Here is a 17,941-nt window from a genome sequence, read left to right on the forward strand (position 1 = left end):
TTTGTAAAGTATAGATTTATTTCTTCATTGCCAGTATAGTGTCTGTAATGTTAACTTTGTAATATTCTTTACAATTTCTTTTTTTTAACTTGGGCATAACACTGCTTTAGAAGCTCTGTATATATCAGTCTGATACTAGTCAAAATCTGTAAAATTGGAAGAACTTAAACATTTTAACATTTAAAAAAATTTAATCTTTGTAATTATGGCATTTAATTTAAACTGGCGTATTACTTTTGTAGGCTGCAAATAGTGATGAACTAAGTTTTGTTGAGCAAGAAGAGCTGGAGCTGATTGGTGAAGGTGATGGAGATGGTTGGGTTATGGTAAATATTATTCTAATTTTGTATTTATCTCTTCATGAGCTTCTGAAATTATTTTATCACACACATGCATGCTTTTGAATAGGTGATAAATGTGTTTTTGGCATTTGTACACAAATGGGAGAAATTCGAAATTAAATTATTTTAAGCAACACAGCTCTAGACACATCTAGAAAGAAGTAACTGGAACAGAAGTTAAATTGAACGAACAAAACTTTTTAAACTACATGGAGTGGACATCTATTCTATGGGCATATAGACATATATTGTAACGTAAGGATCTGGAAACAAAGTTTTTCTCGTATGTTTCCGCTGCCAGATCTTTGGGAAATGCAGTCTGTTTTCTAGAGCTCTTTTCTCAGAAAAATATATCTACCTGTATACCTCAAACTTCTGTATGGAAATGTTGTAGTCACTGAAGTTGAGGCTTTAAGCTGGATGCTAGTAAACTTTCTACCAAAAGTCAGGTTATTCTGTGGATGCTGAAGCCAGTGATTGTCATGAAGTTTCTTTGTTAGACACAAGCCCTCATCTGCTTTTTTTGATTGCCTGTTCTCAGTTTCTTCAGTATTTCAGAATATGTATGAGGGCTTTTTTTTTTTTTCCAAGGTTCGATTGGTCACTAAAGGAAAGCTTCAGGGTAAATCCACTAGGTCTGTGTGCAGACGTCTTCCGCAGCATCTCTAGTTGGCCTGGGGAACGTGTCAATTCACAGTTGTTATTTCTGAGTACATAGGGAGGACATAAACATGCTTCAAAAAATAGACTTTCCTGCCAAGTGTGAATTGCGTTCTGTCATTTGATTTCTGCATGGTGAAGGAAGCAATGCAGCTAAAATTCATAGACGAATGAGTAAAGTGTACAGAGAAACGTTCATGAGTGACAGCAAAGTGTGGAAATGGTGCAAGGACTTTGAAGCTGGACGCACAGATGTTCATGATGCAGGCGGCCAGGGAAGGAAGCCAGTGTCAACTGATGATCTTGCTCATCATGGATCAGGCGATTCGCAGAAATCGTCGGTTCAGAATTTATGGGTTAAGTGATTTGTTTTCAGAAATTTGTTGGTCAGCTCTTTTTGCATTGAAGGCACATAAACTCTAAGGGGTGTGGACCATGTCTCTTTTAAAGCACATTGGTCTTTGCACAAGATATCATTCCATGGATTGTCATATGCTCTCAGGCATTCAATGGGCAAACTGGGTTTTATCCCTGTTTATAAACTGGGTTTGCATAACATATCAAAAAAAGACAAAACATCTGTTTTTCCCCTTGGTAAGTATGTATTGCATTTATCTGGCACATATTTTTCGATAGTTGATAAAATAGGTATAAATTAATGCTCATAGATGATGACGCATGGTTTTATAGATGGCAATGTATGTATTATTATTATCTTTTCAAAATTAAATGAGTTTTCTGACGGGCATTTCCTAGCTAACACTTTAGAACTTCAGCAAACATTAGCTGCAGTTTTTGATAAAATGGCACCTGAAGCATATGATGAGAGTACATAAATATTCTCTGGTGCAAGAAATATATCAATCCATGAGTAGGGAATAATATATCAAGAGATGTACTTTCAAAATAGAGAGGCTTTGTTCATCTGATTTCTTTCATTCATCTAGCCTCGAACTGATTTTGTTTTCCTAGACATGCTTTATCTTATTTCATGCATATTAAATCACATTGAACAGTTCAAAAATATTTGTTGAATAGATTTTTTATTTGTGCCTATCTGTGAAATATAAATGTATTAACTATATGCACTTATTTCCAAAAGTAAGTTAAGCACGGAGAGAAAAATGCTAATTTCTGGAAGCCAATCAGAATTGAAGAGGATGCAATTCGCTGCAGAGATAGACGGAAGTATGCAAATATGTTAGGTAACAGCCAATCGCACTTTCATGTCACAAAATATGCAAAAAAGACAGTCTTGTAAGAAGCCAGCTTTATGAAGGGTTACAGAAGTTGATTGTAAGTGCTGATAGAAGGTGTTTAAAACTTTTGTACAATTTATTTTCAAGACATAAATGTTTCTATGACTTCCAGAATATGGATGGAAGAGTCTGAGTGCTGGTGTGCTGTGGGGTGCATTGAAGCAGGACAGTCGATCACAGATGTTGCTCTTTTCTTCTCCGTTCATCATTCTGTAATTTCACGTTTATGGAAACAATTTCAAACCACACAGACAGTTGTCCGAAGACCCGTAGCTGGTTGCCCAAGGGTTACAACCGCCACAGAAGTTTGATATATATTGCTATCGTAGCCAAGCGGAATCACAGAGTGACCTCCACACGTGTAAGAAGGGCATGATTACAGTGCTGCTGGGAACATGTATCTTCACGTTTCCCACCTCCAGCCACTCTTATTGAGCTGGAAACTGCTCTGCAAAAAGAATGGCAATTGCTTAATTCTGCAGTAGTTGACCACCTAATTGAAAGCATGGTCACAAAATGTAAACTTTGTGTACAGATGAGGGGAGGGATCACATACTGTATTAATGTACTTTTTTTTTTTTTCTTTTTTCATTTTATGCTGTTTATTTTCACTTTATACATAATTCTGTTTAAATCTCCAGTATGTCATTATCTGATAACTTACAAAAATTTAATATTGTTTTCATTTCTGTATATAATTATTGGTTTTGTTTTATGCATAAATAGATATGCTACTTTCCTGCCGAATGTTATGTCAATCAAAGCAGTATTTGTTGATTTTTTTGCATTTTACTTCTTCATGCTTAACTTTTGGAACTGAGCGTATATTGCCATCAGTTCTCTCATAACTATAAAAAGCTACTATTTAACAAAATAAGTAAAAAAAAAAAAAAAAAAAATCTGTGAAATTGTTATATGCATAATTTTTTATGATGTTCCAATATTCCATTAATTATTTTTTGTTTAATATAGTTGTTCCTAAAAATTCATTAAAAGAATTAATAATGTCAATAAAAAGAAGTGCTGTTGCGAGGTAGATTTCATCTACTTCGTTTATTGCATTGAACATTGCCATGAATGTTATCGGTTACAGCAAATAATACTTTTATAAAAAGGAAGTTTTTGATGTATCTGACTTTCCTTACATAATACTTCTTTTGTAAAAGAAAGATTCATGTTTATTTTTTAAAATTTTGCTCAGTTGTTATTGTTTGTAAAGCTTTTAAATCACTAAGTTTCGTAAATTGTATTTTTCATTTTGCAAAGATAGCAAAGAATGTTTATCAAAAGGATCATTGTTAGCAGTACTGAAAATTTTGCATATATTTTTTTATACATAGTATGTAGTTGCCTTGAACTAAAAAGCATCAGCTTTGTATAAAAACTTTATTGATATTATAAAACATGAAATATTTAAGAGAAAAATTGCCTGCAGTGCAGTGCAGCTAAGAATGGTATTCTACTGAAACATAAACATGAACAACTGTTGCCATTCACACAAACTTAATAGTAAAATAAAGCATGTTGCCAGTCACAAGATTATTGTAAATCACAACATAAAATTAAACAGTGAGAAAATAAAACATACAAAAAAAAAAAAAAAAAAAAAAAAAAAATGCAAATATTAAATATACATCCAACAGTATGTAATCACATCTGTATAACTTGCTTGAATAATTGCATATCTCTGTAATCTGGTTTTTAGTATACAGTATTTATGGACAAAAACTTTGTGTTTTATAATTTATTATTTTATATCTTTTGACATTTTTTGTTATCTATAGAAAGCTTTAGTAAGTGCATTATTGTTTAAACATCTCAATTATATGAACACTATTGTTGTTGTTGCCAGTAGCAGCAGATATCTTATTGTATTACTTTAAAATAAAAATTTTAATTAAAATGTTCGTATTTCGTATCATATTAGGCTAGAAATTACCGAGGAGAGGAAGGTTATATACCTCAAAATTACGTAGAGATTATTGAACCTGTTTCCAATGAGCCATCGTCACGACCACCTTTAACATCATTCTCATCTGTTGATTATACTATGCCAAATGAAGAACAAGAGCCGAGTGCTGAAATTTCACCTGCAGCAGGTAATATTTTTTACATTCTGTTATTATAGTAAATGTTTATTTATTTTAACTCTTTTTTGTGATATATCCTTCAAAAAGAGTGAATTATGCATTGATAAGAAAGTTGTATGTTTTTTCTCCTTTCTTATCATATGCTTAATCTATGCATCCCTTTTTTCATAAACGTTCTGTATAACTGGATTATTTAAACTTGTTTATAGATCATGTTTTCTGGTAATATTTGACAATGGGTTATTAATTAAAAAAATATGTGCAGTGGATGATGCCAAAGCACATTCTTTGCTTTTTCATTTCTTATAAAAAATATTTACTGCTTTCAAATCAGTAAAAAAGGAACTAAAATAAAATTTGTTTGTTAACTTGCTGAAATATTCCAAGTGCTTCAGAGAGTTATGAACACCGAAATTGGAATGGATTTCATACACTTGTTTCTTGCAGCACTGAGTCTTGATTCTTATTGCGTACAGGTTCATTATGGATTGAATGCACAAAATACAGTAAGAAGTGCTCATTTCTGCTTTTGTTGGTTATTGCCTCTACTGTCTTTCTAGTTTGTTTGTCTTCAGCTCGTAAGGAATGGAAACTGCCAAGAAGCTGACTTAGCAACAGCTTCCTCCCACCTTGAGTTCTGGAGGAACTCAACCTACTGTCGCACATATCACAATTGAAGTCTTTGTACAGGTTTCACATTTCATCCACTTAGTGACTGTGTGACTTGAGGTGAGGATTCTGATTGTCCTTCTAGGGGAGCATAGCCTTTGGAGTCATCAATTTTAGTCCATCTCAAAACAAGACCTTCAGGATCATCTGAACATTCTAAAGGATAAACATGTTATACAGGTTTTATGATGAGGCCAGATTTTGTTTTTAATTTTACAATGACACTTCAGGTTATCAGAACTGATGAGTACTATATTTTCAACAAAAATTGGTTTGTAAACCTTTTAAGAAAAATTTGTGTTTTATATGTCCAAGATAGTCGAAATCTTTTTCGTAGATTTCCACGTATCCTGTGCAAATATAGTCTTTTATGCATATAAGAAGCATCAAATGCTATCAGTATCTGGTGCTCCACATCCTTTTTTCTCCTATCAGAAAATCAAAGGAGAAAGAGCAATTAAGGCATTAACATCTTCAGGCAAGTATGTCAAAGGTCATGAATATTAGACTTTCAGTATTCCACAACACTGTATTCGGTTCTTTATAATGAAGGAAAGCTTGACCTAATACTCTGCACAAAATCTGTTTGACCATGCCGATCAATTGCTTTCACCATTGACCCAAAGGAGCTGATGGAGAAATGAATTTCCATGTTATCTTCTTCAATGTAGATTCAGCCTCTATTTTATTCCAGTGAGCTTTGCAGAGTTCACTCAGGATTCGTATGGACCTTAAAAGTCCTTAGATTTTTTGGAATCGGTTTTTGGCCCTTAAAAGTCCTTAATTTTGGCCAAAATCGGCAGAAGGTCCTTAATTTTAATCATCTGAAATTTCTATCTGTTTTTACGACTGCCATTTTGAGTGTGAATTAGCATTTTGGAGGAATATTTTCAGTAATCCACTGATATATATATGGTTATCTTTTGAATGGGCTCATGTCTTATAATTTGTTTCTATTTCTAATATTAATGATGGGATACTAGATTTTCTAAGCAAGAAGTGAAACATAAGCATTTCAAAATTAATTTTTTCTAATAAAGAGCTCTTAAACAGCTTTTCACTTTTGGGGATGCAAATTCTTTTATTAAACGGTCCTAAATTTGGCGATTTTAAGATCAGTTTCTATAGAAAATTTTTAATTCCGAAATCTGAGAATTTTTCGATTTTTTTTAAAACATCGTAAAATTAATTTCATTAAAATTAAATAAATTTCATTAAAATACTGGTAATTATTGAAATTATATTTAAAAAATAACATTAACGTAAAACATTTTTATTTTTCGCTGTCATATTATAAAGTTTCATTTTGACAACTTGTTATACAATATTTTTAATCTGAAAAATAAATAAGGCATAATGCTATAAAGCACAAAAAGCTCTTAGCAAAAGCAAAATTAGCTATGTAATTAATTAAAAATGCCTTTATTTTAATTTTTTCGTAATAAGAGTTTTTCCCTTGTAATTATCTCAGAATATTCAAAATTCTCAGAATATGCTTCAGTTTTCTCTATAAAATTAATTTTACACTTTTTCCCTCCCTTTTTTCCCAAAATATTTGTGGCTTTTTGCTGTTAACAGAATTGGTAGGGATAATTTTTCTTTAGGATTTTAGACATTGCAGCTTGGAAAGTTTAGAAGGATTTGAAGGCAAGTTTTCTAGAAGATTCGATTTGAGAAGATTCGAGAAATATGTGACAAAAGGAAAAATGTCTCCATGGTATCAATACGTAATGGATGTATTTTACAGAAAGTTTGCAATGAATTTCTTACTTTTTGGAGAATGTCTGGAAGAACGATGAAAACATAATATTTGAATGTTTTACTTCTGATACTAGAATCTTAACATGTATATTTATTTTCTCTACTTTTCACTAGACACAAGCAAAAATGCTTCTTATCTTATCACATGGGTAGGCATTATAGTTAGGGATTTTTTATTAATAAATAAATTGAAAACTTACAATTTAAAAGATTCATCTAATATGTCTTAATGCATCACATGCATAGCACTAGGCATTTTCCCACCTGATGCAATCTCTATGGAATCCTAAATTCTGCGCCCACCAGCGGCCGAGCGGTAAAGTCGCTGAACACTGGTAGTTCGGTCCGAGGTTCGAATCCCGCGAACGGGCTGGCTGCATGGGCGTTTTCATGGTTTTCCCCATGTGTATACGAGCCAGTTTCCCTTAGAAAGTCCTCCACGAAGGCATCCCTCCCCTTAGGCAGATAGCCCTAGTGTGCTTTGCCATAATTAAAGACACCACTCCTAAATTCTGCTGCCTAATGCCTTTATAAATTCTGCTTCCAAAGCCTGCTCTAAATTCTAAAAGTTTTGCCATTTCCAGATTTTGTTGTTTAGTGTGTAACTAAATTCTAAAAATTTTGCCACATCAGCTCTGTTATCAGCCCTTTACCATATATATTTCATATTTTTTCTGAATGTTCATATTACTAAAGAAGTAAAATTAGCTGCTTTTTTTATAAATTCTAAGTGCATTTAGTGTTTTTTAGAATGACAGAAATCCTTAATTAAATCCAAGAATTCTAAAATGAAAAGCGTGTTGAAGAAAGAAACTGAATACATAAAGAAAATTATTCTTCAAAGATATGTGCAGTTATTATTATATAAATTACCCAATTGTTTATGATTTGAGCCTTTACTATAATTTCCCACTTCTGTTTCCTCATATGATTTTAACTGAGCCAGATTAAATTAAAATTAAATTGTATAATCTTTAACCACTAGTCCACATTTTTAGTTTGAATTAGATTGTTCTTGTTTAATTACGTCACCGTGAGCTGTAATTGATTTTGTTAGCATCAGAACATGCCTTTATGTTCTTAGTTCTTATAAATAAGAGGCTTATTTAAACCTTTGTTTGATATTGTAAATACTTTCAGACATAGTGAAAATGTGCTTCACGTCTTTTTTTTTGGGGGGGGAGGTTAGACTATTTAACTTTTACCAGATCAAGTGAACCTTCATAGATACATTGTGGACAGGTTGACAAGTTAGGAGATAAAGCACACAGAAACTAGCAAGAGCACTGGTTTGCATATTGAGGCAAATCTTTAATTGTTAGAAAAGATGCTTAAAGAGAAGGAATTTGATATAAACTAGCCAAAATGTTTAGGAAGGAATGTTTAAATTAAAATGTCTGATAAATATTTGAGTGTTGTTGTTACAAAACATTAGCTTTTATTAATGTGTAATTATCCTAATGTCATAAATTACATGTATTTTAAACTGTGAAGTTTTATTAGAGTTTGATTTTAATAGGGCTTTTTTTTAACAAATATTGTTAAAAAAATTTAATAGTGGCCGTGTATACATAATGACTAAGGTTAAACTACCTAATTGAATTATTTATAATTAACTGCTTACCCTTAAAAATTATTTCTACATGTTAAAGTGAGTTATTGCCTTTCATTAATACTCACTGTGATCACAAGATAAAATACAAAAATGTAAAATTTCAAGTAAAACTTAATCTTTGCATCTAGTGAGACTTAAAATAATACAAAACAACACTTATCACCTCTAATGCTTTAATGGCTTATTTGAACCTTAAAGTATATTAACTGGGTTACAATTTCTGGAACTCTACATGAAGCTACGACACTAACTGCATCAAACAGAGCCTGACTAACTTTCAACACTTGCCATCCGTGCCTACAACAGGTCTTTCAGGTTGGTTCTAATCAGCAGGTCTTTCTCTAGACAAGCAGCAGCGGTACAACATTCAGTCTTTCTGATTAAGATCTTACTTCTCATTTTAACCTATGCCGTTTGACACAAAATCTACCTGCTGTTTACTAATCTTCTAGACTGACCAAGTATGTGACAGAATGAGACATTAAAAAAAATCAATATTAAGCTAACTGTTAGTAAAACGTAAATGTCACTTATCTTCTTTCAAATATGTCCAACTGTTTTAAGTGTAAAATACTGAACCCTTTAACGGTTTGACCTGGATTTTCTCGTTCTTTTATGCAAGCTCCTTAACGGTTTCTCCCGTAATATTGTCACTTGAAATATCTCATTGAAAACGGATTGACCCGTCTTTTTGTTAGACTTAAAAGAACCGTCAAAAACAGATAGTGTTCTTAAACTTTAATACGTTTCACAAACAATAATCAATCAACAAATGGACTGTATTCCTACACTTTTATTTTATTACACTTGTCAGCGATGCGAAATAATTGATACAAAATAAGCAAGCCATTCTACATGGCTGTCACAAACACAATTCTATCAATCAAATCTTGTTGCCACACATAAAGTTCAAACATTAAAAGAAGAAAAACAAGGAATTTACGCTGTTTGCAACAATAAAATGAAGCAAACGATACTCACATAAACATCCTGGCCCTCGTTGAAATCCCAGGGAATTTCAACAGTTGGAGCATTTTGAAACTTCTTAGTCTGTAATAAAGATAAACATAAGAAAAATAACACAAAATATTATATGCGAAGCAGTTCATAGTTTTTTAGTCTGAATAGGAAGAGGACACAATTTCACGACTGGTCGTTTAATGACACCATGACCAGTTTTAATACTAGCAACTCTGACTCTTTGATCTGAGCCCGGATGAACAGCAATTATTCTCCCTAACCTCCATTTAAGAGGCGGAAGGTTGTCTTCTTTGATGAGGACTAAGTCATTGACTTCTAAATTGTTTTGACATTTTTGCCATTTAGGTCTTTGTTGAAGCTGAGACAGGTATTCTCGACTCCATTTTTTCCAGAAGTGCTGAAAAATAAACTGTCTCACATGCCATCTGTCAATGTGATTGAAGGAACTATAATTTAGGTCTGGTTCAGGTATGGCAGTTAAAGGCGTTCTTATTAGGAAATGACCAGGTGTTAATGCAGTTAAATCATTTGGATCAGCCGAAGTTGGACACAATGGCCTAGAGTTGAGACAAGCCTCAACCTGCACTATCAAGGTCTGAAATTCTGGATAGGTCAGCACAGTATCACCAACAGTCCTTTTTAGATGTAATTTCATTGACTTTACTGCCGATTCCCATAGTCCACCAAAATGGGGAGAAAGGATGGCGGGTTGAATATCCATTTTATTTCCTCTAAAGACAAAAATTTGTGAATTTCTTGATTTTGCTTACATTGCAAAAAACATTTTCTGATTTCTTTGTCTGCACCTTTAAAGTTAGTACTGCAGTCACTATAAATCTCAAATGGTTTCCCTCTTCTTGCAATAAATCGTTTCAATGCACTTAAAAATGCATTTGTTGACAAATCTTCTACCACTTCAAGATGTACTGCCTTGATTACAAAACACACAAATAAGCATACATAATATTTAAATGATTTTTGTTCACGTCCTGCATGATGTTTAATCATGAATGGTCCAGAAAAATCTATTCTTGTTAAAGGTTCGATGAAATGGTCGCGATTGTGTTACTCTAGATTCCGGTAGATCAGCCATTATTTGACTTGCAGTTTTAGCTCTAAGTTTGCAACACGTGATACAAGATCTTACTACTTTTCGGATAGCAGATCTAGCAGCTATGATCCAAAATTGCTGTCTAATTAAAGATAGAAGAAGTTCCGGTGCTGCATGCAGATATTTGACATGAAAGTGTCTAATTAGGATTTCTGTCAGATTGTATTTTGAAGGTAATAAGATTGGATGTTTTTCATTTTCTGACAGTTGCACATTTTTCAGTCTTCCTCCTACACGTAACACTTTGTTGTCATCTAAAATTGGACACAAGCTAAGGAGGTTGCTGTTTGTAGGTAAGTCCTTTCCCAACTCCAAATATTGAATTTCTTTAAAAAAGTGAAATCGCTGTATTATTCGGACAATACAGAAAGTTGCAGCTCGAATTTCATTACTAGATAAAAAAGATGTATTTCTTTCTAGATATGCTACTTTAGAATTCGATATGAATCTTAATATCCAAGCAAATATGCGTTGTAACTTTGGAAATGAAGATATGTTTGATATAATAGCAAGTTCCTGTACAGGTTCAGAAACTATAAATGAGACTGTTTTACGTGCATCTGGTAATGCCTCTTCATCTATAAGAATATTTTTAGACAAGGCAATCTCACTGCACTTTAACCAAGAAGGACCATTCCACCACAATTGATGAGATAATAGTTCTGCAGGAAATAATTCACGTGAAGCGCAATCAGCTGGATTTTCCTTTCCATCAACATGACTCTAGTTCTTAGGTGGTAAGATGGATTGTATTTCAGAAACTCTATTGTATACGAATACTTGCCATTTTTTAGGATCTGACCTTAGCCATGACAACACAATTTGTGAATCACTCCAAGCTTGCACTAAATCAAAATTTATAACTAATGCAGCTTTTACAGACTGAATCAAGCGTGCCAATAACACTACTGCACATAATTCCAGTCTTGGAATCGTAATATATTTTAATGGTGCTACATGAGTTTTAGCTGTTACGAGTTTAACATTAATGTCAGAGTTATTGCAAGTTTTGATATAAATAACTGCTGCATAACCTCTTTCAGACGCATCACAAAATCCGTGAAATTCACATTGAAAATAATCAGGTAGCAGAATTTTCCTAGGTATATTTATAGAATTCAAAAGTTTAACTTCTCTACATAGATTTCTCCAATTTCGATCAATCTCTTCTGTTACAGGATCATCCCATGATAACTGTAATTTCCACAATTGCTAAAGGATCATTTTAGCGAGGATTACAAACAGAGCTATCCACCCCAATGGATCGAATAGTTTTGCTACGAATGACAAAATAATTCTTTTAGTCGGAACACTTTGATACTCTATTACACCGACATTACATTTGAATTCATCATTGTCCGAATGCCATTCCAATCCCAGAACTTTCAATCTTTTGTCTTCTATTACATGATGAATATTGTCACTATCTGTGTTTGTTAAGCCAGAGGTTTTTAACAATGATGGTTCACTTGTCGACCAATTGTGAAGCTCAAAGCCACCACTTTTTAGCAGATGTTGCAATTCGTCTATCAATGCAATACCTTCCGAACTATCTTTTACACCAGTTAACGTATCATCAACATAAAAATCTCTTAAAACTATATTCTTTGCCTTTGAAAAGTTCAATCCTTCATCAATCGCTGACTCAAAACTTTGGTTGCAAGATATGGAGCAGCTGCAGTTCCATATGTAACTGTTTTCAAATGACAAACTTGTATTTGCTTATACGGGCTATCTCTCCATAATATTCTCTGAAAATCTCTTATCTTTTTCATGAACCTTTATCTGTCTGTACATCATTTTAATATCAGCGGTTATTGCAATGTTATGAAGTCTAAATCTTAGTAAAATACAAATTAAGTCATCTTGTATTTTTGGGCCTATCATTAGTGTATCATTTAAAGAAACACCTGTGGTTGTTTTAGCGCTCGCATCGAAAACAACTCTCAATTTTGTTGTTAAGCTAGAGTCCTTTAACACGAAGTGATGTGGGATATAATAGTGTTTATTCTCTAATTCATAATCTGTGTCTGGCACTAATTCTACGTGTTCTAGTGAAAAGTACTCTTTCATAAACTTAATATACTGGTTGTAAATTTCTTTCATAGATAACAGCCTCTTCTCCAAGTATCGAAATCTTCTGTACGCCACTTCATGGGAGTCACCTAGAATATCTCTATTATGTTTGAATGGTAATGCAACTGAATAACGACCTGATGTTTCTCTAAAATGCGAGTTTTTAAAATGTTCTTCACAAAGTTTTTCTTCATTTGTTAAAGGTTGTACATTTGGAAACTTTTCTAACTCCCAGAAAGAATTTACTAACTCATCTGTGTTTGTATTCAAATGATTTACATATACTGGCTCAAAATTTGTAGTACCCGAAATTATCCATCCCAACCTCGAATTTAGAGCAAATGGTAGATCAGGACCACGTTTGACAATTTCTCCCATCATTAAATGCAGAAATACATTTACTCCAAATAAAATGTCAGCTGGTTGTGACTTGTAAAATAATGGATCAGCTAATTGTAAATCACTGAAGTTATCGAAGATGATTGATGGCAAAGATACATAAGGGAATGTTATCTGTCACCTTGTCCAGTACAAACGCTGATGTTGATACACGAATATCACTTTTAAAATGAGAAGTGAATACTAAATCGACTTCCCCATTACTTATAGTATTAAATTCTCCTAGACATGATACAGAAATGGAATTATCTTTCACTCGTAATCCTAATTTCTTCACACAATCCCTTGAAATAAATGATCTCTGAGATCCAGTGTCACATAAACATCTACACTTCACAAATTGTTGCTTAGAATTTTGAACTTTTATTAAAGCAGTACACAATAAAATGTGACTGGTTTGATTACTTTTGCATTCGAATCATAATTAGAGCCACAAACTGTGGCTGAAACGTCCTTAGGACTCGTTAATTCATCTCTTTTAATGATAGATTGCGTAGGCGGAGATATACTGTTTAACTGAGATTTATTCTTTGAATTATTTACAATGTGCAAAATACTGTGATGCTTCTTAAAGCAATGTTGACATGTATTTAAACTCTTGCATTTTTTTAAGCAAGTGCATATTAGATAAACAATTAAAACAGTAACGATTAGATTTTACAAATTCTATCCTTTGCTGAACAGATAAATTTAGAAATTTCGAACATTTGGCTAAACTATGACCTTCTTTACAATAAACACAACCCAAAGTAGCAACCAGAACATTATTCTTATTTTGAAACACAGATTTAGGTACCTTGTTACTTGTTGATTTGCTATTTTGAAGTGTTCTTGCATAGTTTTTTAGGAATTCAATTAAAGTCGTAAGTTTTGGAATTTCATTAGATTTTAACTGACGTTTGCACCATAATTTTGTAGCAGGGTCTAATTTTTGCAAAATTAAATAAGTCATTAAAGTGTCACCAAAATTATCAATGGTTTGATTCAATACTTCTAAAGAACAAATTACTTCATTAATATTGTCAACTAAATTTAAAATAGCAAATGCTGATTCATTTTGAATAGTTGGTAAACTTAAAAAACGTTTAATATATGCAAAAATTTGTTCTCTCTTATTTGAATATCTTTCGTCTAACAGATTCCATGCTATTTCAAAATTACAATCCGAAATTTGAATGGTTTGAATAATGCCATATGCTTCACCTTTCAACGAAGCCTTCAAATACTGCAATTTTTGAGCATTAGATAAATTTGTATTATTTCTTACACAAGCACTGAAAAGATCTTTAAAAGCTATCCATTCTGTAATATTACCACCAAAAGTCGGTAATGTTAACTTGGGTAATTTAATATTGTCAAGAACCTGTTCTGAAATTACACCATTAGAATTATTTTTATTATTTTGATTTTTTAATATTTTTTCACCTTTAAATTTCCACAAATAAATTTTATCTGTGTACTCCTGAACATTATCTATTTCGTTTTCTAATTCTTTAGTATCTGTAATTAAACTTTCGATTTCAGAATCAAGCTTCTTTAACTCAGTTTCTTTTTGTGTCAATAATTCAACACATTCCTCTAGTTCTATTAAATTAATTTCATCTGCAGTTAAAATAGTTTCAATTTTCTTTACATAATTAGTAACACTCCTGCGTAAGACCGCTCTTTTTGTTTTAAAAGTTATAAGTTCACTCATAATTGATCAATTCAAAAACAGAAATTGTTCTTAAATCACTTAACACTATTATTAAAATGAAATCGAATTCTATGTTGTATTACAACATTGTTCTTAAAATTTAACAACAAATTAAACGAATTTTTGTTCAAAATCCACATACCTCACAAAGTGGATAATTTTCACCAACCATATGCATATTTGCGTTGTTAGAATACACTTAGAACAGTCACTATCTTCACTAGCTCTCCGGCTAGACTTTTGACCAACAATAAATGTTCTTAAACTTTAATACGTTTCACAAACAATCAATCAACAAATGGACTGTATTCCTACGCTTTTATTTTATTACACTTGTCAGCGATGCGAAATAATTGATACAAAATAAGCGAGCCATTCTACATGACTGTCACAAACACAATTCCATCAATCAAATCTTGTTGCCACACATAAAGTTCAAACATTAAAAGAAGAAAAACAAAACAACAATGCTGTATGCAACAATAAAATGAAGCAAACGATACTCACATAAACAGATAGCCCGGATTTTTGTCTCACTTTCACCCCCAAGTGCCTAAGGTGACAAGCATCCCTCCAACCCTGATGACAATAGTTAATGAATGACCCTCAATAGCGCAGGAAGTTTTACTATCAAGAACTCTTCTTGATGTTTTATGATAACGGCGACCTTACACTGGTTCTAAAGTAAAAAGAAATTTGTTACCAGTTAGAAAGTTAATGGAAAAGGAAATAAGAATTTCTGTTTTAGAAGCTGTTTAAGAAATAAAAAATAAAAAAAGGAGATTTTTATAGAATAAGCTTTTATTTATAACTCAAATGATTATTAAATTAAAAAAACAAAAGTAATTTAGCTATTGTTCTGCTATCCGAAGGGATTCAGAAATGTATGTATGTATATCATGTGCATGTGTCTGTGTATTTATATGCGTGTAAACACATGTATATGTTCGTATGTATATATATATGCTCATACATGAACACATACATCTGTATATACATGCATACATACATACATTTTTTAATCTGATCCCAATAACAGAAGAGTACCGTAATTTATTATATAGATTAATAGGAATAAGAGATTAAATAATATTCTTTACAAAATTCATTTACAAATTTATATAGTGAATAATAAAAAAAAGTCACGCCCTATATATATTTTTGACATTGGAAATCGACTGTTTGATTTCGTTATTTAAGTGTCAGAACTTTTATAATCCTTGATATAAATTGCATATAAATTGAATATTGTGAAGAAGTTTAATTAATCTCTTGTTCCCATTAAAATATGCCATGAATTATTTTTTGCCTTTGGTTTATTAAGAATTTTAAAAGTTTTGAATAAAAGCTTATGTTATAAAACTTTTTAAATTTTTATCTTCTTAATCTTAATAACTTATTTTCAATGAAAATTTTGAATTGAAAAATCATTTTTCAAAAATGAATAAAAATTTTTTTACTTCAAATAAATGCCTCAAATAATTGAAAACATTTTCTGACTTTTCACTCAGAAATCAGAAGTTATGTTAAAAATATCATACAAATTTCAATTAATAGAATATTTTACATCAGTGCAAACATTAAAGTTTTGACATTTTTAGTTTGTCTTGCAAATGAAAATATGTTCAAAAATCGTGTCAACATTAAATTAAAAAAAAATTAATGGAATTTTATAAAATTTGGTTTACCATATTGTATTATCATCCGAAGTCAATATGTTTACAAAATTTGAACTCAATAGCTTATCAGGAAGTAGTATAAAAATCTTCTGTTCATAGCCCCAAATCGACCTTCTGTTCATAAAGAGGACCTTCTGTTCATAGCCTCAAATACCATGAGTGAACTAAATATGTGCTACTTCTTTGCAGAAATATTATGCTGTTTGAAAGAGGTCATCAGAAGAAATTTCGCATATTTTTAATTATTCATATAACTACTTATACTTTGTGCATTTTGCAGCAATTATTTCATTTAAAACATTTTTTTGCCTCTCCCACACATAATGATCTTATCACCATTCTGGTGAATCTCTGAAAAACCAAACTTTGAGTAGGTTCTCATAAATTTAACTTGATAAATACTATAAAAATACAACTGTTCTTATATGAGTAGAATTTATCGTCCAATGGAATGGTTTTGCTAGATTGCTTTAGTAATCAGTAGAGTTTTATACTGATTTTAGGTTCTTTTTTATTAATTTTCAGTTGTTGTTGCCCTACCATCAACCTCTCAAGAGGACTTTCGGCTCGCTGCATATGAGTGCCCCCATGCTGCACAGACACTATACATTTACAAACATTCATCCTTCTCCAGGATTCGAGCCGGACACTTCGATATGGCAGTCAGCGACGCTAATCACTATACCAGCTGGGCTGTAATTTTCAGTTGTTCATGAGTCCACTAAAAAGCTCAGCTGCTTAAAATGTCAATTGCTTAAAAATATTTGCAATCTAAAGCAAATTTGATATTTACATGTTTTTACCTTAATATTTCTTTACAAAGATAGAATGATAGCTGTCAATACAGATGGGTTTAATGTATTTGGATTACGGCGAAGCACGCAATTGTTTATCTGCCCAAGAGGAAGGAAACTTTCTAAGAGGATCTGACTTATATTCTCGTTGGCCAAGAAAACTTCCATGCAACCAGCTCGTTGGCCAGGATTTGAACCCGTGTCGAGCTAGCTGTGCTTAGCGATTTTAGATGCTCTGCCAGTGGGGATCCGAGTCTTATTTAAAATCTTGTTTCAAAATCTTCTACCTTAATTTAGTGCGATAGTTGTCGTAGTATGAGGGTTAGGGTTATTTAAATATAACAAAGCTTACGAGAGCTATGGGCCTTTGTGGAGCCCTTTCAGTGGGAAACTGGGTTACACATGTAGAAAAGCACGAAAAACAAACAGGCAGGAATCCCGTCTCTGAGAAACAGAACTGATTATTTTCCTTTAATCTGAAATCTAAAACAAATAAGATAGAAAACAGCACTTTTCGGGGGAGCTGTATTCAGTATACGAAATTATTTAAAATAAGCTGTAAGCTTTAAGTACAGTTTTTGTACAAGCAAATAGTAGTTTGCCTATGCTAACTGCTCCAGTGGATTGGCTGGCTCACTGTCGGTGGGAAAAAAGAAAGTAGTTTAGCTTTCGTATGTAACTAACATGCTGACCAGCAGTTCACCCTGTATCATTCTCTATTAATTCATTAAATGAAGATTGGATCATCAGATAAATTTTGCTTCTTCCAGTGCCAGTTACAAATCGTACAGCTTTTCAATAACATTTGAA

The 17,941-nt window shown here is 32.3% G+C and overlaps 1 protein-coding gene across 5 annotated transcripts in view; it reads left to right on the plus strand.

Annotated features, from left to right (window-relative positions):
- Positions 1–17,941, plus strand: part of nwk (FCH and double SH3 domains nervous wreck) — a 152,620-nt gene that overhangs the window by 90,367 nt on the left and 44,312 nt on the right. For all 5 annotated transcript variants that reach the window (XM_085815891.1, XM_085815893.1, XM_085815892.1 and 2 more), the window contains 2 exons: positions 243–326; positions 4,188–4,359. In XM_085815891.1, the coding sequence (XP_085672017.1) occupies positions 243–326; positions 4,188–4,359 (256 nt within the window). The remainder of the gene's footprint in view (positions 1–242; positions 327–4,187; positions 4,360–17,941) is intronic.

Source organism: Stegodyphus dumicola, chromosome 4, assembly GCF_044657685.1.
Source record: "Stegodyphus dumicola isolate Sdum_Otavi_A_Nest chromosome 4, ASM4465768v1".
Lineage (NCBI taxonomy): Eukaryota > Metazoa > Arthropoda > Arachnida > Araneae > Eresidae > Stegodyphus > Stegodyphus dumicola.